The 23,003-nt window shown below is 43.6% G+C and overlaps 1 protein-coding gene and 8 non-coding genes across 9 annotated transcripts; all 9 read right to left on the bottom strand.

Moving 5' to 3' along the window:
• Positions 1-3,593: 3,593 nt before the first annotated feature.
• On the bottom strand, positions 3,594-3,666 carry trnav-cac (transfer RNA valine (anticodon CAC)). The gene has a single exon. It is a non-coding gene; the product is annotated as a tRNA-Val (tRNA).
• Positions 3,667-4,583: 917 nt separating this feature from the next.
• Positions 4,584-4,656, bottom strand: trnav-cac (transfer RNA valine (anticodon CAC)). Its single transcript has one exon. It is a non-coding gene; the product is annotated as a tRNA-Val (tRNA).
• Positions 4,657-5,241: 585 nt separating this feature from the next.
• trnav-aac (transfer RNA valine (anticodon AAC)) lies at positions 5,242-5,314 on the bottom strand. The gene has a single exon. It is a non-coding gene; the product is annotated as a tRNA-Val (tRNA).
• A 1,508-nt stretch (positions 5,315-6,822) lies between these two features.
• On the bottom strand, positions 6,823-6,895 carry trnav-aac (transfer RNA valine (anticodon AAC)). Its single transcript has one exon. It is a non-coding gene; the product is annotated as a tRNA-Val (tRNA).
• A 3,028-nt stretch (positions 6,896-9,923) lies between these two features.
• On the bottom strand, positions 9,924-11,125 carry LOC144050288 (protein FAM200B-like). Its single transcript, XM_077563406.1, has 3 exons — positions 10,967-11,125; positions 10,629-10,894; positions 9,924-10,520 (listed from the first exon to the last, which is right to left on the bottom strand). The coding sequence occupies exons 1-3, from the start codon at positions 11,040-11,042 to the stop codon at positions 9,924-9,926; spliced, it is 939 nt and encodes a 312-aa protein (XP_077419532.1). The 5' UTR covers positions 11,043-11,125.
• Positions 11,126-21,134: 10,009 nt separating this feature from the next.
• trnav-aac (transfer RNA valine (anticodon AAC)) lies at positions 21,135-21,207 on the bottom strand. Its single transcript has one exon. It is a non-coding gene; the product is annotated as a tRNA-Val (tRNA).
• Positions 21,208-21,464: 257 nt separating this feature from the next.
• trnav-cac (transfer RNA valine (anticodon CAC)) lies at positions 21,465-21,537 on the bottom strand. The gene has a single exon. It is a non-coding gene; the product is annotated as a tRNA-Val (tRNA).
• A 599-nt stretch (positions 21,538-22,136) lies between these two features.
• trnav-uac (transfer RNA valine (anticodon UAC)) lies at positions 22,137-22,209 on the bottom strand. Its single transcript has one exon. It is a non-coding gene; the product is annotated as a tRNA-Val (tRNA).
• A 232-nt stretch (positions 22,210-22,441) lies between these two features.
• On the bottom strand, positions 22,442-22,514 carry trnav-uac (transfer RNA valine (anticodon UAC)). Its single transcript has one exon. It is a non-coding gene; the product is annotated as a tRNA-Val (tRNA).
• Positions 22,515-23,003: the final 489 nt, after the last annotated feature.

Here is a 23,003-nt window from a genome sequence, read left to right as displayed (position 1 = left end):
AGAGTGTAGGGCTGATCCACAGTTCCACGGCAAAGACAAATTTCAACTCCCGCATCTTATTTCCAACTTACCAACAGACCCTCCACTTCAGCAACCCTAAATAGTAGGGATGCGTCAAAATGAAAATGTTTGGCCAAAACAATAAAACAAAAATGAAAAATGCTTGGCAAAAAACCGAAACGCCGAGAAAAAAAAAGAAGACCCGGGTTCGATTCCCTGACGGGGATGTGGTGTTTATGAAAACAATCTTTTGGATTCTCAAATTTCATTGAGAATTTAAAGAAAATTGCCATGTTTCCACCCGGGGACCTTTCGCGTGTGAGGCGAACGTGATAACCACTACACTATGGAAACAGACGCTTAACTTAAACTTGTTAGCACTGCCGGAAATCAAACTAGCTGGCTGGCTTTTCCAGTTTTCGAGGACAGGTTCCCCTCTACCCCCGACCAGGAGGTAGTTGTATAGCCCTTCTTTTCTCATTAGTGTAGTGGAAAGTAAGTATCTCCCCCTGTTATGGGGCTGACCGGGGTTTGTTTTATTTTTATAGCCCTTCTTTCATCGTTACTCTAATGCAGAGGTGGGCATCGAGGGCCGGAGTCCTGCAGGTTTTGCATGTTGCCCTTCTTCAACACAGCTGATATATGATCAGCTCATCAGCAAGCTCTGCATAAGCCTGATAACGATCCTGCTGATTGGAATCAGCTTGTGTTGGAAGTGAGAAACCTCTAAAACCTGCAGGACTCCGGCCCTCGAGGACCGAGATTGCCCACCTCTGCTCTAATGGATAGTATATCACCCTGTTACGGGGCAGAACGGGGTTCGGTTCCCCTACGAGAGGTGGTGTTTGTGAAAGCATTCTTTTGGATGCTCAGTTCTCATTGCATATTTAAAGAAAATTGCCATGCTTCTACCCGGTCTCGAGCCGGGGACCTTTCGCATGTGAGGCAAACGTGATTACCACTGCACTAAGGAAACAGACTCTAAACTTCAACTTGTTAGCACTGCTGGAAATCAACCTACCTGGCTGGCTTTTCCAGTTTTCGAGGCCAGGTTTCCCTCTAGCCCCGACCAGGAGGTAGCAGTATAGCCCTTCTTTCCTCGTTAGTATAGTGGATAGTATCTCCGACCGGGGTTGGATTTTGTTGACATTTAACATTTTCAATTTATATTTTTACTGTTTATGAATTTACTTATAAGTATATAGATGCCATATAACTGTGTAGTTAAAGGAAGAACACTGTGATAATGTTGTAGTGAAATATATTGGAACTTTTTACTCCCTTCCAGTTCTCATGAAAATAAGAATGTGTATGGGAGTCAAATTCTCATGAAGATAAGAATGTGTATGTGTATGGGAGTCAAGTTCTCATGCCATTACCTGACATCATATTTCCGGGCTGGAAGGGGAGCTGGAGTAAACATGTCGGTATATCACATGTCTGCTTATTATAATTACTAACCCTTTGTCCAGCCTGAGAGGGGAAGGGAAAGCTTTTTCATGTATAAAAAGAGTGGGTGTTTTCTATTCGGTACACACTTGCTGGCTAGACATTGCTTAACATGTAAGCTTCCACTTGTGTCTTAAGAGCTCTTAATAAATCCTTGCAAGGGAAACTTCTTCATGAGATCTCAATGCAATTATTTTGAACACGCAAAGATTACACTTAATAAAGTAATCAAATAATACCTTCAATTTCCCGACGGGGAGGTGGTGTTTATGAAAACAACCTTTTGGATGCTCAGTTTTTATTGTAAATTTAAAGAAAACTGCAATGTTCCCACTCCTTTCGCATGTTAGGCGAACGCTATAACCACTACACTATGGAAACACACGCTTAACTCCAACTTGTTAGCAATGCTCTAAATCAGCCTAGCTGGCTGGCTTTTCCAGTTTTCGAGGACAAGTTCCCCTTTACTCCCGACCAGGAGGTAGCAGTATAGCCCTTCTTTCCTCGTTAGTATAGTGGATAGTATCTCCCCCTGTCACGGGGTAGACCGGGGTTCGATTCTGCGACGGGGAGGTGCAGTTTGTGAAAACAATCTCTTGGATGCTCAGTTTTATTTGCAAATTTAAAAAAAATCACCATGTTTCCACCCGGTCTCGAGCCGGGGACGTTTCGCGTGTGAAGCGAAAGTGATTATCACTATGGTAACAGACTCTGAAATTCAACTTGTTAGCACTGCTGGAAATCAGCCTAGATGGCTGGCTTTTCCAGTTTTCGAGGACAGGTTCATGACCACCGACCAGTAGGTAGTTGTATAGCCCTTCTATCCTCGTTAGTAAAGTGGATAGTATCTCCCCCTGTCACGGGGAAGACCGGCGTTAGATTCCCCGACGGGGAGGTGGTGTTTGTGAAAACAAACTTTTGGATGCTCAGTTTTCATTGCAAATACAAAGAAAATGGTCATGTTTCCACCCGGTCTCAGGGCGGGGACCTTTCACGTGTTAGGCGAACGTGATAACCACTACCCTATGGAAACAGAATCTGAACTTAAATTGTTAGAACTGCTAAAAATCAGCCGAGCTGGCTCGCTTTTCCAGTTTTCAAGGACAGGTTCCCCTCTACCCCCGCCCAGGAGGTAGTAGTATAGCCCTTCTTTCCTCGTTAGTATAGTGGTATGTCCCCCTGTCATGGGGAAGACCGGGGTTTGATTCCCCGACAGGGAGGTAGTCTTTGTGAAAACAATACTCTAATGCAGAGGTGGGCATCGAGGGCCGGAGTCCTGCAGGTTTTCCATGTTGCATGTTGTTCCACCTCTACACCCGACCAGGAGGTAGTTGTATAGCCCTTCTTTTCTCGTTAGTGTAGTGGATGGTATCTCCCCCTGTCACAGGGAAGACCGGGGTTAGATTCCCCGACGGGGAGGTGGTGTTTGTGAAAACAATCTTTTGGATGCTCAGTTTTCATTGCAAATTTGAGGGAAATTGCCATGTTTCCACCTGGTCTCGAGCCAGGGACCTTTCGTGTGTGAAGCAAACGTGATAACCACTACACTATGGAAACACATGCTTAACTTAAACTTGTTAGCACTGCCGGAAATCAAACTAGCTGGCTGGCTTTTCCAGTTTTCGAGGACAGGTTCTCCTCTACACCCGACCAATAGGTAGTTGTATAGCCCTTCTTTCCTCGTTAGTATAGTGGATAGTATCTCCCCCTGTCACGGGGAAGACCGGGGTTCGATACTCCAATGGGGAGGTTGTGTTTGTGAAAACAATCATTTGGATGCTCAGTTTTCATTGAAAATTTGAAGAAAATTGCCATGTTTCCACCCGGTCTCGAGCCGTGGACCTTTCGCGTGTTAGGCGAACGTGATAACCACTATACTATGTAAACAGACTCTGAACTTAAACTTGTTAGCACTGCCAGAAATCAAACTAGCTGGCTGGCTTTTCCAGTTTTCGAGGACAGGTTCACCTCTACACCCGACACATAGGTAGTTGTATAGCCTTTCTTTCCTAGTTAGTATAGTGGATAGTATCTCCCCCTGTCACGGGGAAGACCGGGGTTGAATTCCCCGAAGGGGAGGTGGTATTTGTGAAAACAATCTTTTCGATGTTCAGTTTTTATTACAAATACAAAGAAAATGGTCTTGTTTCCACCCGGTCTCGAGCCAGGGACCTTTCGCATGTGAGGCGAAGGTGATAACCACTACACTATGGAAACAGAATTTGAGCTTAAACTTGTTAGCACTGCTGATAATCAGCCTAGCTGGCTGGCTTTTCCAGTTTTCAAAGACAGGTTGCCCTCTACACCCGACCAGGAGGTAGTTGTATAGCCCTTCTTTCCTAGTTAGTATAGTGGATAGTATCTCCCCCTGTCACGGGGAAGACCGGGGTGTAATTCCCCGACGGGGAGGTGGTATTTGGGAAAACAATCTTTTCGATGCCCAGTTTTTATTGCAAATACAAAGAAAATGGTCATGTTTCCACCCGGTCTCGAGCCAGGGACCTGTCGCGTGAAAGGCAAACTTGATAACCACTACACTATGGAAACAGAATCTGAAGTTAAACTTATTAACAATGCTCTAAATCAGCCTAGCTGGCTGGCTTTTCCAGTTTTTAAGGACAGGTTCCCTTCTACCCCCAACCAGGAGGTAGTAGTATAGCCCTTCTTTGCTTATTAGTATAGTGGATAGTATCTCCCCCTGTCACAGGGAAGACCGGGGTTAGATTCCTCGACGGGGAGGTGGTGTTAGTGAAAACAATCTTTTGGATTTTCAGTTTTCATTGCGAATACAAAGAAAATCGTCACGTTTCCACCCGGTCTCGAGCCAGTGACCTTTCGCGTGTTAGGCAAATGTGATAACCACTACACTATGGAAACACACGCTAAACTTATACTTGTTAGCACTGCCGGAAATCAAACTAGCTGGCTGGCTTTTCCAGTTTTCGAGGACAGGTTCCCCTCTACACCCGACCCATAGGTAGTTGTACAGCCCTTCTTTCCTCGTTCGTATAGTGGATAGTATCTCATCCTGTCACGGGGAAGACCGGGTTTCGTTTCCACGACGGGGAGGTTGTGTTTGTGAAAACAATCTTTTGGATGCTCAGTTATCATTGCAAATTTAAAGAAAATTGCCATGTTTCCACCCGGTCTCGAGCCAGGGACCTTTCGCGTGTGAAGCGAACGTGATAACCACTACACTATGGAAACAAAATCTGAACTTAAACTTGTTAGCACTGCTGAAAATCAGCCTAGCTGGCTGGCGTTTCCAGTTTTCAAGGACAGGTTGCCCTCTACACCCGACCAGGAGGTAGTTGTATAGCCCTTCTTTTCTCGTTATTGTAGTGGATTGTATCTCCCCCTGTCACAGGGAAGACCGGGGTTAGATTCCCCGATGGGGAGGTGGTGTTTGTGAAAACAATCTTTTGGATGCTCAGTTTTCATTGCAAATACAAAGAAAATGGTCATGTTTCCACCCGGTCTCGAGCCAGGGACATTTCGCGTGTGAAGCAAACATGATAACCACTACACTATGGAACCACACGCTTAACTTAAACTTGTTAGCACTGCCGGAAATTAAACTAGCTGGCTGGCTTTTCCAGTTTTCAAGGACAGGTTGCCCTCTACACCCGACCAGGAGGTAGTTGTATAGCCCTTCTTTTCTCGTTATTGTAGTGGATAGTATCTCCCCGTCACGGGGAAGACCGGGGTTCGATTCCCCGACGGGGAGGTTGTGTTTGTGAAAACAATCTTTTGGATGCTCAGTTTTTATTACAAATACAAAGAAAATGGTCATGTTTCCACCCGGTCTCGAGCCAAGGACCTTTCGCGTGTTAGGCGAACGTGATAACCACTACACTTTGGAAACACACGCTTAACTTAAACTTGTTAGATCTGCCGGAAATCAAACTAGCTGGCTGGCTTTTCCAGTTTTCAAGGACAGGTTCCCCTCTACACCGACCAGTGGGTAGCTGTATAGAACTTCTTTCCTCGTTAGTATAGTGGATAGTATCTCCACTTGTCACGGGGAAGACCGGGGTTCGATTCCTCGACGGGGAGGTTGTGTTTGTGAAAACAATCTTTTGGATGCTCAGTTTTCTTCGCAAATTTAAAGAAAATTGACATGTTACCACCCTGTCTCGAGGCAGGGACCTTTCGCCTGTGAAGCGAACGTGATAACCACTACACTATGGAAAGAGACTCTGAATTTCAATTTGTTAGCAATATTCTAAATCAGCCTAGCTGGCTGGCTTATCCAGTTTTCAAGGACAGGTTCCCCTCTACCCCCGATTAGGAGGTACTAGTATAGCCCTTCTTTCCTCATTAGTATAGTGGATAGTATCTCCTCCTGTCATAGGGAAGACCGGGGTTCGAGTACCTGACAGGGAGTTGGTGTTTGTGAAAACAATCTTTTCCATGGTCAGTTTTTATTGCAAATACAAAGAAAATGGTCATGTTTCCACCCGGTCTCGAGCCAGGGATCTGTCACGTGAAAGGGAAACTTGATAACCACTACACTATGGAAACAGAATCTCAAGTTAAACTTATTAACAATGCTCTAAATCAGCCTAGCTGGCTGGCTTTTCCAGTTTTCAATGACAGGTTCCCCTTTACACCCGACCAGTGGGTAGCTGTATAGACTTTCATTCCTCGTTAGTTTAGTGGATAGTATCTCCCCTTGTCACGGGGAAGACCGGGGTTCGATGCCCAGTTTTCATTGCAAATACAAAGAAAATGGTCATGTTTCCACCCGGTCTCGAGCCAGGATAACCACTACACTATGGAAAGAGAATTTATGCTTAAACTTGTTAGCACTGCTGAAAATCAGCCTAGCTGGCTGGCTTTTCCAGTTTTCAAAGACAGGTTGCCCTCTACACCCGACCAGGAGGTAGTTGTATAGCCCTTCTTTCCTAGTTAGTATAGTGGATAGTATCTCCCCCTGTCACGGGGAAGACCGGGGTTGAATTCCTTGACAGGGAGGTGGTATTTGTGAAAACAAACTTTTCGATGCTCAGTTTTTATTACAAATACAAAGAAAAATGGTCATGTTTCCACCCGGTCTCGAGCCAGGGACCTTTCGCGTGTGAGGCGAAGGTGATAACCACTACACTATGGAAAGACGCGCTTAACTTGAACTTATTAGCACTGCCGGAAATCAAACTAGCTGGCTGGCTTTTCCAGTTTTCAAGGACAGGTTCCCCTCTACACCAGACCCATAGGTAGTTGTATAGCCCTTCTTTCCCAGTTAGTATAGTAGATAGTATCTCTCCCTGTCACGGGGAAGACCGGGGTTGAATTCCCCGACGGGGAGGTGGTACTTGTGAAAACAATCTTTTCGATGCTCAGTTTTTATTACAAATACAAAGAAAATGGTCATGTTTCCACCCGGTCTCGAGCCGTGGACCTTTCGCATGTTAGGCAAACGTGATAACCACTACACTATGGAAACTGAAGACATTTAAAATTTTTAATTTGTGGTTTTACTGTTTTTGAATTTACTTATAGACATAGATGTGATATAATCATGAGTGTTTAATAGAATACAGTGGAATAATGATTTTGTGAACTTTATTTTATCCTCTCACCCTCAAAGCTATTGAAGATAGGAATGTGCATGATGTTATCAGAGCCTTTTGTCATTGGAGTCTAAAAGTCTGGGGTTAGATCCTAATTGCATTTGTTCCCCCAGTCAAGAAGGGGAACTGTATGTAAATGTCTGTTTACTAATAAGATTACACCTTTGTCCAACCTGGAATCAACATGTCTGTATGTAAACGTCTGCTTACTAATAACATCACGTCTGCTTACTAATAACATCACGTCTGCTTACTAATAACATCACACATTTGTTCACTAGGAGTCGACATGTCTGTCCTTTAATCAACTTAGGAGGGGAAGAGGAACCTTTTATCTTTAGAGTATAAATGAGTCGATCTGTAAATTGACACACACTTGGGGGCTCCACCTTGCATTCAGATGTGGGTGTCCTGACTGTGTCTTTAGAAGCTTCTAAATAAATTCTTGCAAGAAAACTTCTTCATCAGATCCTGAATACAATTATTTTGGACACGCAAAGATTACACTTAATATAGTAATCAAAATATTCCTTCAAAATGTTTACCCTGACGTGGACATATTGAGACATTTTTTCAACAGCTGTGATTGATCCTGAACACCGGATTTCTAAAGCGCAAAAATATTAACAAGGTGAGTGGACATTTTATCCACGTAGAGAAATTCTGGTTGTTTAGGATCAATACAGTTGCATTTCGTCTGTGCTAAGTTGTATTTGGGATCTGTGAACAAGTTAGGGGGGTTAAAGTAGTATTTCTTACGGAGGGACGCAAAGTCCTCGATTTTGAAAATTACTACGACATTGAACTATGCATAGGAAAGTGATGCCCGTTGTGTACGGAAGTGACGTCAAGTAGGAGCGCTCCGCCATTTGAAACGGCATAAGAGATTGAGTTCCACGAAGGTATAGGCTGTGTTTGTTGTAGGTGTGCTATTAGCCGCTAAGTGTTGATCACACTTAAGTGAGTGCTGTTGTGTGTTGTGCTATAAGCGGCCTGCGTTGATCACACGAGGCGACTGCTGTGTTAAACGCCCGTATATTGACGGTGTGTGGAGTGATATTAGCCGTCCGTGAATTTTTACGGTTCGAGAGCTGTGTGAAAAGCCGCCCGTGAAGATCCTGGATATATTTATTAAAGTCGCACAGAAGGTATTTAATATCTGTTTTATTTTCATCTTGTTTGTATTTGTCTGAAAAAAAAATAAGAAAAATAATAATAATAAGAATAATAATTTTTTTGGGGGGATTAATGAGAATAGTTTTGATCTGTTATATTGTAGTATCATAAGTGAGACGTCACTGACTTTATAAATATTAAAAACGACTAATTACTACATATAATGGACGACATTTTTGATCAAGACTCCGGCTGGTTTGATTTGCATAAACTTCCGGTCCATATTCTGAACCCTTCGCTGAGCGAACAGATAAAGGCTGCAACGCTCGTAATGGTTGAAGCGCTCCCACCACGCCAGAGAAGTAAGTCGAAAAATCTTTTATATGAATGGATGCGTACTAATTGTGATGATGGTTGGTTCCCATGTCTGGAGTCGAAGGTATGTTTGATTGCATTAATGAAATCCGTGGAGCTTGCGTGTATGAAACAACGCCGGTCGCTGACTAACTCCGTGAAAAACACATCTATATTTTCTTGGAATGGAAGGAAAGTTAGACGACAATGTAAGGTCATGGACCCATACCTGTCAACCTCTGCCGATAACTGCCCTTATAAATGATTATGATTCCCCTTACAAACCCCAAAAAAACCTTACAAACACCGTACGACGCATGTTTACTCGCGGTAACCAGACAGTGTAATAGAAATAACAAAGGTAATTTGCATACAAAGTCTTTTATTCAATTTAAAAAGTTTACAATGCAATAAACTGTGCCTTCAGTGCTTCCTATTGTAAGCCAATGTGCATGATTTAGCAGACTTTATCTGCTCTAATGAGGGTCTCACTTGTGAGCAACAGTTGTCACAGTTCAATTTCATCTGTAATAAAGAAGTAAGAGTGTCTGTTCCCATTGTCTTTCTGTACTCTGTATGAATTTTCCTCACATGGCTGAAAACCCGCTCGCTATCAGCATTACTGTGAGGAAGGCTGAGTAAAATTAGATACATCTTTCTCATCAGTGGAAAGCGATCCAGCCCCAAACCAGTTTTCATTTTGAACACATGAGGCCAAAATGTCTCTGGACGAATTGGTTGTCCATCCTGACTTTTCTGAGGGAGAAGATCATCAGGTATTAGTTGATAGTCTTCCCATTCATCTTTTAATTGTTCCTGATCAAAGTCTGGTGTAAACCTGTTTGCAAGCTTAACAATACTTGTGTAATCCAACATCTCTCTCTTTCTTGGGTCCAACACCACCAAGTCACTCAGTATTGTATTCTCAAATGGAAATTTTTGTATCATTTTAGTTACAACAGCCTCGTAGAAGGAGCGAACAGAGGAAAAAAAAGTTGCTTGCATGGCTGGTGTGATGCTTTGCCTGATTTCATCCTCCTCATTGGTTTCTTGGAAGAGGGCCCTGGTGCCCAAGCCAACAGCAAGCCTGCTATCTTCATGCTGCAGGCATCTGTTTGTATAATCAACTGCCAGCAGGCTATCAGCAGATTTGACATGTTCCATTTGCACAAATTTCACCAAGAGTTTCTTTAAGAGTCTTTCCATTTCTGGTAGCAAATCTCCAATCATACATGCCTCTGTTTGGAACACAATATTGAATTGATTTATTTGAGGCAGGATGAAGCTGAGGAAGTGGAGTGTGAGGAGAGTAACAGGGTCTTGAAGTCGATCATGGATGCTTTTCACTTTACCTGCTCTTTCAACATCCGCATGGCTAGCGAAGTAGCTTTTGAGTGCTTCGTACTGAGACAATGTTCTTTCAACCACTTTTTACAGAGACAACCATCGTGTCGGACAATGCTTTAGGATTTTTTCTTGCTCGGAATTTGTAAAGTCCTGAAACTCTTTAAAATCCTCAATTCGTTTGGAACTATTTTTAAAAAAATAAAATATATCCACCAGCAAGTCATCTATGTTTACTGGCAATGTCTTCAGTCCATCTTTGACACACAGATTGCCAAGATGACAAATGCATCCAACACTAAAAACAGCCCCATTTTTTTCTTTTATCCTAGACAAGACAGAGTTTTTCTTTCCAACCATGGTGTTGCAATTGTCGCTTGCAAATCCCACAACGTTACTCCATGGAATGTCATTTTCTTGTAAAATGTTGTCAATAACGGCAAAGATTGATGCTGCTGTGCCTGATGCCAACTCTGGTAAATCGAGGAGTCTGGTATTTGTGTTCTCCCCATCAAAGAAGTGAGCTAACACAACAAGTCGCTTTTTGGTAGTACGATCATTGCTTTCATCAATCATGAGGGTAAATGGGTGAGTTCTGCAGTACTGAATGACGTCTTGGGTGTAGCCACGTGCAAGGCTCTCCTTAACAATCATCGTAGCCTTGGTCCTCCGACATGCAAACTCCTGCAAAAATATAATATTAAAATATAAAATTTTAATTTTTGACACGGTGCCATAAATGCTGATTCATTGTAGATATGAATGATAATAATAATAATAATAATAAATTACCTTAGCTGTCTGTGAATCCGGAAACATAACTTTCACCAAATCCGAGAAGTGGTCCGCAGCTGTGAAAGCAATGTTGTGCTCAGCAAGAAAATGGCAGAAGAGAATTTCCGCATTTGTCGTTTTGTGGGATGCTGCAGGATTTGCGGTAGAGACGAAGTGCTTGGTTAATGGGACATGTGAATTGTTTTTTTTCACATTCTCCACGTGTCCGGCAGTTTTAAAGTGGCTCTTCAGATCGTAAAATCCACTCGCAGCAACTTTCACGTCTTTATTGCAAGGGACACAGAATGAGAATTGAGTGCCTCTTAACGATGCTTTAATCCAGCCAGCATATTCACCTTGAAGTAACTCCCATTCTTTCTGGTGTCGACCCGATCCTTGAGTTCTTCGTTTCTTCCTAGGTGGCTCCTCCATGCTTGCTTCCACGATATTTACTCTATGTATATCTACGCATGCGCATGTCAGCGCATTTTTTTTTCCCCGTACAAAAGTCGGTGTACGGCGTACATGATTTGAAATGGTAAAAAAACGTACAAAATACGTATAAAACGTACAAGTTGACAGGTATGTGGACCAAATGTTGGTCAACGCTAGAATGCTTGCTTTGGGCAGCTCTGTGAAAGTGGCTCGAAAAGCTGTGTTGAGCGAGTCCGCTAGCCACGGCTCGGCTAACGGCAACGTGTTTGATGACCGCATGGCTGACGCTAGCCATGGCTCGGCTAACGGCAACGTGTTTGATGACCGCATGGCTAATGCTAGGTTAATGACTCCTCCAGCGTATGCGGAAGCCAGTGCGAGTGATGAATTTGGTCCTAAGAACCCGTTTACTCAATCACCGTATAGTACGGCTATTCAGATGCTACAGGATTTGCAAGATCCTATATTGACAGTAAATGGTGGTAATCTCGATGTGAAATGGGAGTCGGGGAATCGTGACGAGGCGCTAACTGGCGACTCCGTTGAGAAGGCGGCTAGTGCATTATCTGCGGGCGTAAGTGCTTCTATTAAGCGGTTGGAATGGAATTTGGATAAATTGTTAGACATGAGAAATGACCCGGAAGACAGATTAAATAAGGCAAAAGATTTCGGATTGGAATTGGCTCGGTATGCGGAGATTCCACAGTCTTTTCGTTCGAGATGGCGTACTAATCTGATGCGTTTCGAAAAAGCCGCTAGAGATGAATTGATTGAACAAGATTGTGCATTGAGGGCCGAACGTGAGGAATTGATCCGACAGCGAGAACATGAGATGACCGGAGAAGCATCTGTTAGCTGTCAAATTGAAGATATACATAGAAAATTAGCAAAGCTAACATGTGCGGTGGAGATGTTTCTGGGTCATGTGACCCCAGCGTACCAGATGGACTTTTAGACAGTGCTTCTAATGAAATAGTGACTCGCTCTAAGTCAAGTTTGCAGGCACCCATGTTGACGAAAGTTGATCCGGCCACTGGAACTTCTGCTACGATATATAAGCCATTTCTGCCTACAGATCTGAGCGTGTTACTACAAAGACTGCCGCCATTGCAGGCGCGGGGGCGGGGGGGGGGGGCAAAATTGGCTGAGGTCTTTGCAGAGAGAGGTGATAGGTCAGATTTTGACAGCGAGGGATGTGCGTGCATTGTTAACACAGGCGTGTCCCTTGTCTCAACTTGAGACCTTAATGTCTAATTCTGGGATGCCTTCTCTACTAAATGGGGAAGCGCTAGCACGTGAGAATTATTTATCACTTTTTGAAGTATTAGGTGAATTATTTCCGATTCCAGAAATTGTCATTTCGGATTTATTTTTCACTCAGAAAATTGATGAGGACGCTGCTACATTCATTGATCGGGCACTTGTCGAATTCTCCTTAAAGACTGGACACTTGCCAACCGATTCTGTATTGTATTCACAAATTTTTCGGTCTGCAATTCTAAAAGGAGCTCCAAAACCAATTGTGCAAGCTATGGAAACCAATCCGGACTTGCCAGGCGCCGAACATGTAAGGTGGTTAAGTCATCTTAAACATCATTTGAGAAGGTATGCAAAAGATATCGAATCAAAAAATGAAAAACGTAAGAATACTGAATTACAATTGACAATGCTACAATTACAAACTTTGAGAAAAAAAAAGGAGGACTTTGGGAGTTCGGCTTCCGTGGACATGTCATCCCCTAATACTGTTGAATCAGATTTGATTATGTTTCAGAATGAGGCATCATATAATCGGAGACGTTGCTATAATTGTGGAAGAATAGGCCACTGGGCAAACACTTGCCAGGAGGAATCAGTTGTCAGAAGCAGAGGTCGGCGTACGCAAAGAGGACGGCAGAATGAAAGGCAGAGAGGCCGTGGCTTCTTTCACCAGAGGGGGCGTGGCGCTATACGTGGCTGGTCAGCGCCACGACAATATCCCTCTATTCCCAACCAGGAGTTCCTGCCGCCAACTGGGGGACAATATCCACAATGACTGAGCCCTGAGTCTGCTCTCGCAGAACCAATGTTGGATATCAAGGTAGGGGGCATGACTATATCGTTTATGGTGGACACAGGAGCACGACATTCTACCATAATGACATTGCCACCAGAATGCAAGCTCACAGAAAATGACATTTCGCTGGTGGGATTCAAAGGAGAAAAAACTGTCCTGAATTTGACGAGCCCTATACAAACTCAATGCTATACACAAACTTTCCTACATGAGTTCGTCTATGCACCAAACTGTCCGGTGAATCTAATGGGACGGGACCTGCTCATAAAAACTGCGCCACTGATCCAGTGTGGATCGAAAGGACTCTCGCTAAAATTCCCAGATGGAAATACCTTCTACTGCAGCGGAGCCACTACCTCTGAAGTCTCCTCCCAGTTGCCGGTGATACCTCAACACGCCATGTCCTGCATCTCGCCTGATATCTACTGGGCTAAGATCGACACTGATTCCTCCGGGTGGATGAATGCTGAGAATTTTTGGTCAAAATGGTCCCGTTGGGTTGGTAACCTCCGAACATATGATGTCGTATCAGATTGTATGCATTGTACTCTATATTATGACAGGACAGGGGATTACATGTACAGTGACGCCTTCCAGAAAGTTGTGGGCGACACATGGGAATTGCGGGTAGGTGATCTGTTCGCAGGAAGGCCTGGTGTTGCATTTTCTGTGAATCTGACTGAGGAACAAGCTCAATGGTATGTAATGACAGAACCACCTGACAAATCTGTGCCGGCATGCCATCCTCATATATCATTGAGGGTGTCATCCCAGCACACAGCGAAATATCTGGGTCCATTTGTCCTCGCGTGCACAAAGGCAACTGATTGGCAATGTTCAATACACTCGGATTTGCTGTATTCAAAATCACTTGACGCCTATTGGATTAAATCTGACATGTTTGCTCCAATGTCTGTTTTAGAGCATCAGCTCTTAGATCGGCATCACGGAAGAGAGTCATCCGATAGCGATTTTGCTGTTGAAATGTTAAAAACCTTGCCTGATGCATTCTGGTCTACAGACTCGACAGATGTGGTCTTATGTGACATTGCTCCGGTAACCTTTGAAGTGACACCCGACTCCGTTTGGGTGTCGCAGTACCAAATGAAACCTGTCGGAAGAGCTGGCATCTCAGAAACAATTGCTGGATTGCTAAAAGCGGGAGTTCTTTGCAAAATTGATAGGTCTAACTATAATACTCCTATTCTCCCAGTAGAAAAAAAGAATACCGGAAAATTTCGCATGGTGCACGATTTAAGGGCTATCAATTCCAAAGTTTTGACACCCGCCTTGCCGGTGCCAAATCCTCATTCTGCGCTGTCACAAATCAGTCCTCTGCACACCCATTTTACCTGCATTGATCTGGCGAATGCATTTTTCTGCATCCCTCTTGACGCGTCTATGCAAAAGTATTTTGCATTTACTTGGAATAACGAGTGTTATTCATATATCCATCTGCCTCAGGGATTTGTGTCTCCTGGAGTTTTCAATGCTTCCCTAAAACAGTTGTTGTCACCTTTACAACTCCCTAATGATGTTCTCCTGGTGCAGTATGTAGACAATCTGCTCCTGGCTGCGCCGTCCGAGGAGTCCTGCCTGCAAGCTACACAGCTCTTGCTCAGCCACCTGGCTAAAGTCGGTTTGAAATGTTCCAAGGACAAACTCCAAATTGCCCGACCACAGGTTGCATTTTTGGGACGTCTCATATCAAAACATGGAACAGGTATCTCTCTATCACACAAAGATGACATCTTGCACCATCCCAAACCGACAAATGTAAAGCAAATGCTATCCTTTTTGGATTTGTGCAATTACTCTCGCCATCATGTTCCGGATTACGCGGAACTGACTCATTTCCTCAGACAATTGGTGAATGAGAAAGGTATGAGAAACCTGTCACATGTACTTGATTGGACCCAAAATGCTGAGACTTCTTTTGTCTTGCTAAAACAATTTCTGTCATGAGCAGCGGCTCTGGTCGTTCCTGATTACACTAAGATGTTTTATTTGGACGTTTCTGAAAAGGCATCAAGTGTATCGGCTGTACTTTTCCAAAAAACGGTGGATGGCAACAGACAAGTCTGTCTGTACGCATCAACACCTCTTGAAAAATATGAGCAGCGTCATCATTTATGTGCAGCATTTTCTTCCGCATTAGCACGATTGATTCAGAAAACATCTCATATCGTGTTACACCATCAATTAACGGTAAGAACGTCACATAGCACAATACAATATGTGACTAGCCAAGCGTTCACGATGACAGGAGGAAGGCAGAGAAAGATTGAGTCCGTTTTGACACAGCCTCACATTTTGTTTATACACGAAGGAAGAAATATGGCGGATGGTCTTCTCGAGGGTCAACTGCACTGCTGCACTCAGCGAACTCTACAAGACAACTCACTGAGGGATGACTTTTACGACATCCCACTTGTCAACCCAGACTTGACGTTATTTACGGACGGCTGTTGCTTTAAGGGAGAGAACGGACTTCAGTCAGGGATTGCAGTAATGCAAATGACAGGTTCAACTTTTGAACTGAAAATGGCAAAGAGACTGACAGGGACACAATCGGCTCAACGGGCAGAAATCATCGCCATGACTTCAGCATTAACACTAGCAAAAGATAAGACTGTGAACATTTATACTGATTCAGCTTATGCTCATGTTGTTTTGCATACTGCCATCCCAGAATGGCTGAGAAATGACTTTATGACTGCTTCTGGGACTCCCATTAAACACCAACGAGACATTTTTGATTTAATGGATGCATTATTATTACCAAAAAAAGTAGCGGTGATTAAATGTAAAGGGCATTCAAAAAATGATGATTTTGTCTCAGTAGGGAATGATTTCGCAGACAAAGCTGCGAAATACGTGGCCGGATACAGCCCAGAACTTCAACTTGTGGTGAGCGAAGGTGAATTAGGAGGCGGACAAGAAATAACTCCAGAAACAGTTAAACAGTGGCAGCTGACTGCAAGCCCGGAAGAGAAGAGTGTTTGGCTTGCAAAAGGAGCGAAACAAAATGATGCAGGTATCTGGCTGAGAGAAGGTAAATATATCCCACCACAGAAACACTTAAAAATCCTAATTTCTGAGGCCCACGGAATATGCCATGTTGGTATAGACGAAACTTTGAGGAGGCTACAAAATTGGTCTCATCCCTACATGAAACAGATCATGAAAAGTGAACTGCAGGACTGCAGTGTTTGTAATAAATTCAATTGTTTGCCCACAACCAAACCCCCTCCGGGTACTCACGATCCCGAAGTCACAGCTCCGGGTCAAGTAATTTCAATGGATTTTACTGATATGTTAAAGCCAGTTGAAGGTTACCGGTATTTACTGGTAATTGTGGATTCCTTTTCCGGATGGCCGGAAGCATATCACTGTAAGTCTGAAACAGCAGAAGTTGTGGTGAAACATTTAATTAATCATTACATACCATCACATGGGTTCCCCAGGAAAATTCGGTCGGACAATGGCAGTCATTTTAAAAATAAGCATTTACAAGAAGTTGAAAAGGCATTAGGGTTGAAACACACATTTGGCTCTGTTTATCATCCTCAATCACAGGGACAGGTTGAACGAATGAATAGAACTATCAAAGAAAAATTGGCAAAAGCACTAGCTTCATCCAAATTGAACTGGTTGCAGGCTCTGCCTGTCGCGTTGATGAATGTACGCATGTCGTTAAATTCAGCTAACGGTTGGACTCCGTTTGAGGGTCACAAAAACAGGCCATTTCCCGCCCCCAATGTTTCGCTGGGAGAGTCACATGTTACCAGGCCCCCAGTAATTAAGGAGATAGTATCTACATTCTCCAAGCTAACAGATAACCAAACAGATGTTCCTTCAAAAATAAATGATTGTGAATATGTGTGGTTGAAAGTGACTAAACGTAAATGGTCTGCCCCCAGGTGGTTAGGTCCATTCAAGGTGAAAGAACGTACATCCTGTGCGGTGCGCCTGTATCGGAGCGGGGATACTTGGTTTCATCTCTCGTCTACCAGGCCGGCTGGCTCTGGCTCAACGCTGCCACCAAGGGCAACCATCTGCTGATCTACGCCAACACCAGTTGGAGCCATCTAACGGATCCCACCACACCCGGTTCCAGTGTCTACCTGACAAGCTGCCCAAGGACGCGGAGGAAAGAAGATTCATTGGAGTGCCTTTTCACTGCGCACGCAGAGGAGGTCGCTGAAAGAAGATTCATTGGAGTGCCTTTTCCATGGGCAAAGAGTGGCACAGTTGATTCGCCTGGAAAAGCTGATCAAGTGTCAATCTGCTGGTGGAAAGGGGGAAATCACTCAATGATGATTTGAGTCCCATGCCCCTTTTCATCAATTCACAAGGATACACACACTGGGAAAGAAGTCCCGTGACCTTTCCTTGGATCGCTGGCAGTGAGCCAGGGTTTGGAAAGAGGCTAACAACGCCTCTTCCTAAAAAAAAAAAACAACAAACGAAAAAACAAATCAACCAACGCTCAACGGAAGAACTTCTTCTCAAGATGGCTTCGAAGAAGAGCTCTGCTATTAATTACTGCATTGTGATGATTTTTCTCTTGTTAATTGTTTTGCCATTTTGTTTTTTCATGAAACCCCTTGACGTAAGTTCGAATACAACACACCGTGATAAAAGAAACGTTATTTCTACCCAAATTCCATGGATAATGTCCTGGGCGTACAATAACTCAATTGTCTTGACCGTCGCTCCTAACACAAACACATCTGTCAGACTCCCCATTAAATCTTTGAAGGGATTTAGTAGTGGAGGGCCAACTAAGGGAGGTCTCTGGCTTAAATACTGGTGGTATTTAACTGGAAGTGTTTTAAGATTAGACTGGAGTACCATTATTACCACTCAAAGTGGCCGATACTGGCCGTCAGGTTCCAGCAGGGAGGCAGTTTTCTTTAGCAAGAGAGTAACATTGCGTAAAATAGGAGCTCAACTTGAATTAACTTTTGTTCTTCCTGAAGGTGATATCCGGCCACCTAATGTAACCATAAATAACACCTTCTGTTATGGCCTAATGCTGTGGGCATGGTTCTCTGGTACTGATCCCTATTTTCCAATTTTAATTTGCATTGATAAAACTATGACTAAATCAGAACAACCTAAAATGACTAAATACACATTGGAGTCTGGTGTGAAGGCTTCTAGCTTCCACATAGACGGAGTAGTTGAATGGTTTCGGGTAACAACGGGCCTGTCTGGTGGCAGTAACAATTGGCTACTGTTAGCAAATGAAGCCGCACATGCTTCCGGAGAAGAGTGCGTCGTATGTGTGGGCCCAAGACCTTTATTAAGGGTAATTCCTGCTAAAATAGAGGATAAATGTGTAATGGAACTGATGAATAAAACTGTCCCCAATGATAAATGCTCTAAATGGGATAAAATTTATCCACTGGTTGATTGGCAAAAAACTAAACCTATTTTTTCAAATAAAGTGGCGGATGGTGATTTTTCATGTATTAAAATGTCAGGTACTGGGAAACAATTGGGGAAACTGAACCACACCACTCACTGCATTTCAGCGACAAATGTGGGTAATAAATTTCAGCCTCAATCCAGAGCTGACATATGGTGGTGGTGTGGGGACAGCCGGATATTTGATAAGTTACCTCTGAATATGAAGGGATATTGTGCTCTCATCACCCTCCTTCTGCCAGTAGATATTTTCCCTACATCGGTTGATAACCTTTTGCAAATTGTTAATACTTGGCAACCAAATTTTTCTCATTCTTTTCAGAGAGCCAAAAGATCCACTTGGCAGGATCAAAATGTTCCCACATACATAGATGCGATTGGGGTGCCGCGTGGGGTTCCAGATGAGTATAAGATTGCGGACCAGGTGGCTTCAGGTTTTGAATCTTTGATTTGCTGGTGGTGTACCATTAACAAAAATGTAGATAGGATTAATTATGTACATTACAATGTTCAAAGACTAGGAAATTGGACTCAATCAGGTTTTGAGGCTGTACACGGCCAGTTGTCTGCCACATCTTTAATGGCATTTCAGAATCGTATAGCTCTTGATATGTTACTTGCAGAAAGAGGTGGTGTTTGTTCAATGTTCGGAGAACAGTGTTGTACTTTTATTCCTAATAATACTGCACCGGATGGAAGTTTAACCATTGCAATTGAGGGACTCCGAACACTTGATAGAAAAATGAAAGAGCAGTCCGGTATCGATACGTCAATTTGGGATGTTGACATTTAACTTTTTCAATTTCTATTTTTACTGTTTTTGAATTTAGTTATAGGTATATAGATGTGATATAACTATGCGTAGTTAAATGAAAAACAATGTGATAATGATTTTGTGAACTACATTTGAAGCTCTTACTCCTCACCATATCTTGAGATAGGAATGTGTATGTTTTAGTAGTTGTCAAACTCTCTTGTCATTAGTCATTTGGTCGTAAAAACTGAAGGTCCAAGGTCAAAGCCTGTCTACATCATTTCTCCGAAGCTGGTGGAAAGCTGAGATGAACATGTCAGTATCTTGTGCCTGCTTATTCTCAACACTATCTCTCTGTCAAATATAAGAGGCGGAGAGAATCTTTTCTACTAGTATAAAGACACTGGGAGTTTTCATATTTTCTACACACTGGGGGCTTATCATGACTTTTCGAATGTAAGCTTTTTTCCTGTGTCTTAAGAGCTCTTAATAAATCCTTGCAAGGAAAACTTCTTCATGAGATCTCAATTCTGATTTATTTGAACACGTAAAAGATTACACTTAATAAAGTAATCAAATAATGCCTTCAAAACACACGCTTAACTTAAACTTGTTAGCACTGCCGGAAATCAAACTCGTTGGCTGGCTTTTCCAGTTTTTGAGGGCAGGTTCCCCTCTACCCCCGACCAGGAAGAAGAAGTATAGCCCTTCTTTTCTCGTTAATATAGTGGATAGTATCTCCTCCTGTCACGGGGAAGACCGGGGTTCGAGTACCCGACGGGGAGGTGGTGTTTATGAAAACAATCAATTGGATGCTCAGTTTTCATTGCAAATTTGAAGAAAATTGCCATGTTTCCACCCGGTCTCGAGCCGGCGACCTTTTGCGTGTGAGGCAAACGTGATTAACCACTACACTATGGAAACAGACTCTGAACTTCAACTTGTTAGCAATGCTCTAAATAAGCCTAGCTGGCTGGCATTTCCGGTTTTCATGGACAGGTTACCCTCTACACCCGACCAGGAGGTAGTTGTATAGGCCTTCTTTCCTAGTTAGTGTAGTGGATAGTATCTCCCCCTGTCACGGGGAAGACCGGCGTTGAATTCCCCGACAGGGAGCTGGTATTTGTGAAAACAATCTTTTCGATGCTCAGTTTTTATTACAAATACAAAGAAAATGGTCATGTTTCCACCCGGTCTCGAGCCAGGGACCTTTCGCGTGTGAGGCAAACGTGGTAAACACTACACTATGGAAACAGATTCTGAACTTCAACTTGTTAATAATGCTCTAAATAAGCCTAGCTGGCTGGATTTTCCAGTTTTCAAGGACAGGTTCCCCTCCACCCCCGACCAGGGAGTAGTAGTATAGCCCTTCTTTCCTAGTTAGTATGGTGGATAGTATCTCCCCCTGTCACGGGGAAGACGGGGGTTCGATTCCCCGACGGGGAGGTGGTGTTTGTGAAAACAATCTTTTGGATGATCAGTTTTCATTGCAAATACAAAGAAAATGGTCATGTTTCCACCCGGTCTGGAGCCAGGGACCTTTCGCGTGTAAGGGGAACGTGATAACCACTACACTATGGAAACAGAATTTGAGCTTAAACTTGTTAGCACTGCTTAAAATCAGCAGAGCTGGCTGGCTTTTCCAGTTTTCAAAGACAGGTTGCCTTCTACACCCGACCAGGAGGTAGTTGTATAGCCCTTCTTTTCCTAGTTAGTATAGTGGATAGTATCTCCCCCTGTCACGGGGAAGACCGGGGTTGAATTCCCCGACGGGCAGGTGGTATTTGTGAAAACAAACTTTTTGATGCTCAGTTTTTATTACAAATACAAAGAAAAATGGTCATGTTTCCACCCGGTCTCGAGCCGGGGACCTTTCGCGTGTTAGGCGAACGTGATAACCACTACACTATGGAAACACACGCTTAACTTAAACTTGTTAGCACTGCCGGAAATCAAACTAGCTGGCTGGCTTTTCCAGTTTTCGAGGACAGGTTCCCCTCGACACCCGACCCATAGGTAGTTGTATAGCCCTTCTTTCCTAGTTAGTATAGTGGATAGTATCTCCCCCTGTCATGGGGAAGACCGGGGTTGAATTCCCCGACGGGGAGGTGGTATTTGTGAAAACAATCTTTTCGATGCTCAGTTTTTATTACAAATACAAAGAAAATGATCATGTTTCCACCAGGTCTTGAGCCAGGGACCTTTCGCGTGTGAAGCGAACGTGATAACCACTACACTATGGAAACACACGCTTAACTTAAACTTGTTAGCACTGCCGGAAATCAAACTAGCCGGCTGGCTATTCAAGTTTTCGAGGACAGGTTCCCCTCTACCCTCGACCAGGAGGTAGTTGTATAGCCCTTCTTTCCTAGTTAGTATAGGTTATGTATCTAGTTATGTATCTCCCCCTGTCACGGGGAAGACCGGGGTTGAATTCCCCGACGGGGAGGTGGTATTTGTGAAAACAAACTTTTCGATGCTCAGTTTTTATTACAAATACAAAGAAAAATGGTCATGTTTCCACCCGGTCTCGAGCCAGGGACCTTTCGCGTGTGAGGCGAACGTGATAACCACTACACTATGGAAAGACAAACTTAACTTAAACTTGTTAGCACTGCCGGAAATCAAACTAGCTGGCTGGCTTTTCCAGTTTTCGAGGACAGGTTCCCCTCTGCACCCGACCAGGAGGAAGTTGTATAGCCCTTCTTTCCTCGTTAGTATAGTAGATAGTATCTCCCCCTGTCACGGGGAAGACCGGGGTTCGATTCCCCGATGCGGAGGTGGTGTTTGTGAAAACAATCTTTTGGATGATCAGTTTTCATTGCAAATACAAAGAAAATGGTCATGTTTCCACCCGGTCTCGAGCCAGGGACCTTTCGCATGTAAGGTGAACGTGATAACCACTACACTATGGAAACAGAATTTGAGCTTAAACCTGTTAGCGCTGCTGATAATCAGCCTAGCTGGCTGGCTTTTCCAGTTTTCAAAGACAGGTTGCCCTCTACACCCGACCAGGAGGAAGTTGTACAGCCCTTCTTTCCTTGTTAGTATAGTGGATAGGGGGTTGAATTCCCTGACGGGGAGTTGGTATTTGTGAAAACAAACTTTTCGATGCTCAGTTTTTATTACAAATACAAAGAACAATGGTCATGTTTCCACCCGGTCTCGAGCCAGGGACCTTTCGCGTGTAAAGCGAATGTGATAACCACTACACTATGGAAAGACGCGCTTAACTTAAGCATGTTAGCACTGCCGGAAATCAAACTAGCTGGCTGGCTTTTCCAGTTTTCGAGGACAGGTTCACCTCTACACCCGACCCATAGGTAGTTGTATAGCCCTTCTTTCCCAGTTAGTATAGTAGATAGTATCTCCCCCTGTCACGGGGAAGACCGGGGTTGAATTCCCCGACGGGGAGGTGGTATTTGTGAAAACATTCTTTTCGATGCTCAGTTTTTATTACAAATACAAAGAAAATGGTCATGTTTCCACCCGGTCTCCAGCCAGGGACCTTTCGCGTGTGAGGGAAACGTGATAACCACTACACTATGGAAACAGACTCTGAACTTCAACTTGTTAGCAATGCTCGAAATAAGCCTAGCTGGCTGGCTTTTCCAGTTTTCAAGGACAGGTTCCCCTCTACCCCCGACCAGTGAGTAGTAGTATAGCCCTTCTTTCCTCGTTAGTATAGTGGATAGTATCTCCCCCTGTCACG

This window comes from Vanacampus margaritifer, chromosome 4 (genome assembly GCF_051991255.1).
Source record: "Vanacampus margaritifer isolate UIUO_Vmar chromosome 4, RoL_Vmar_1.0, whole genome shotgun sequence".
Taxonomy (NCBI): domain Eukaryota; kingdom Metazoa; phylum Chordata; class Actinopteri; order Syngnathiformes; family Syngnathidae; genus Vanacampus; species Vanacampus margaritifer.
Note: the sequence above shows the minus strand (reverse complement) of the source record. Positions and strands in the feature narration are given on the sequence as shown.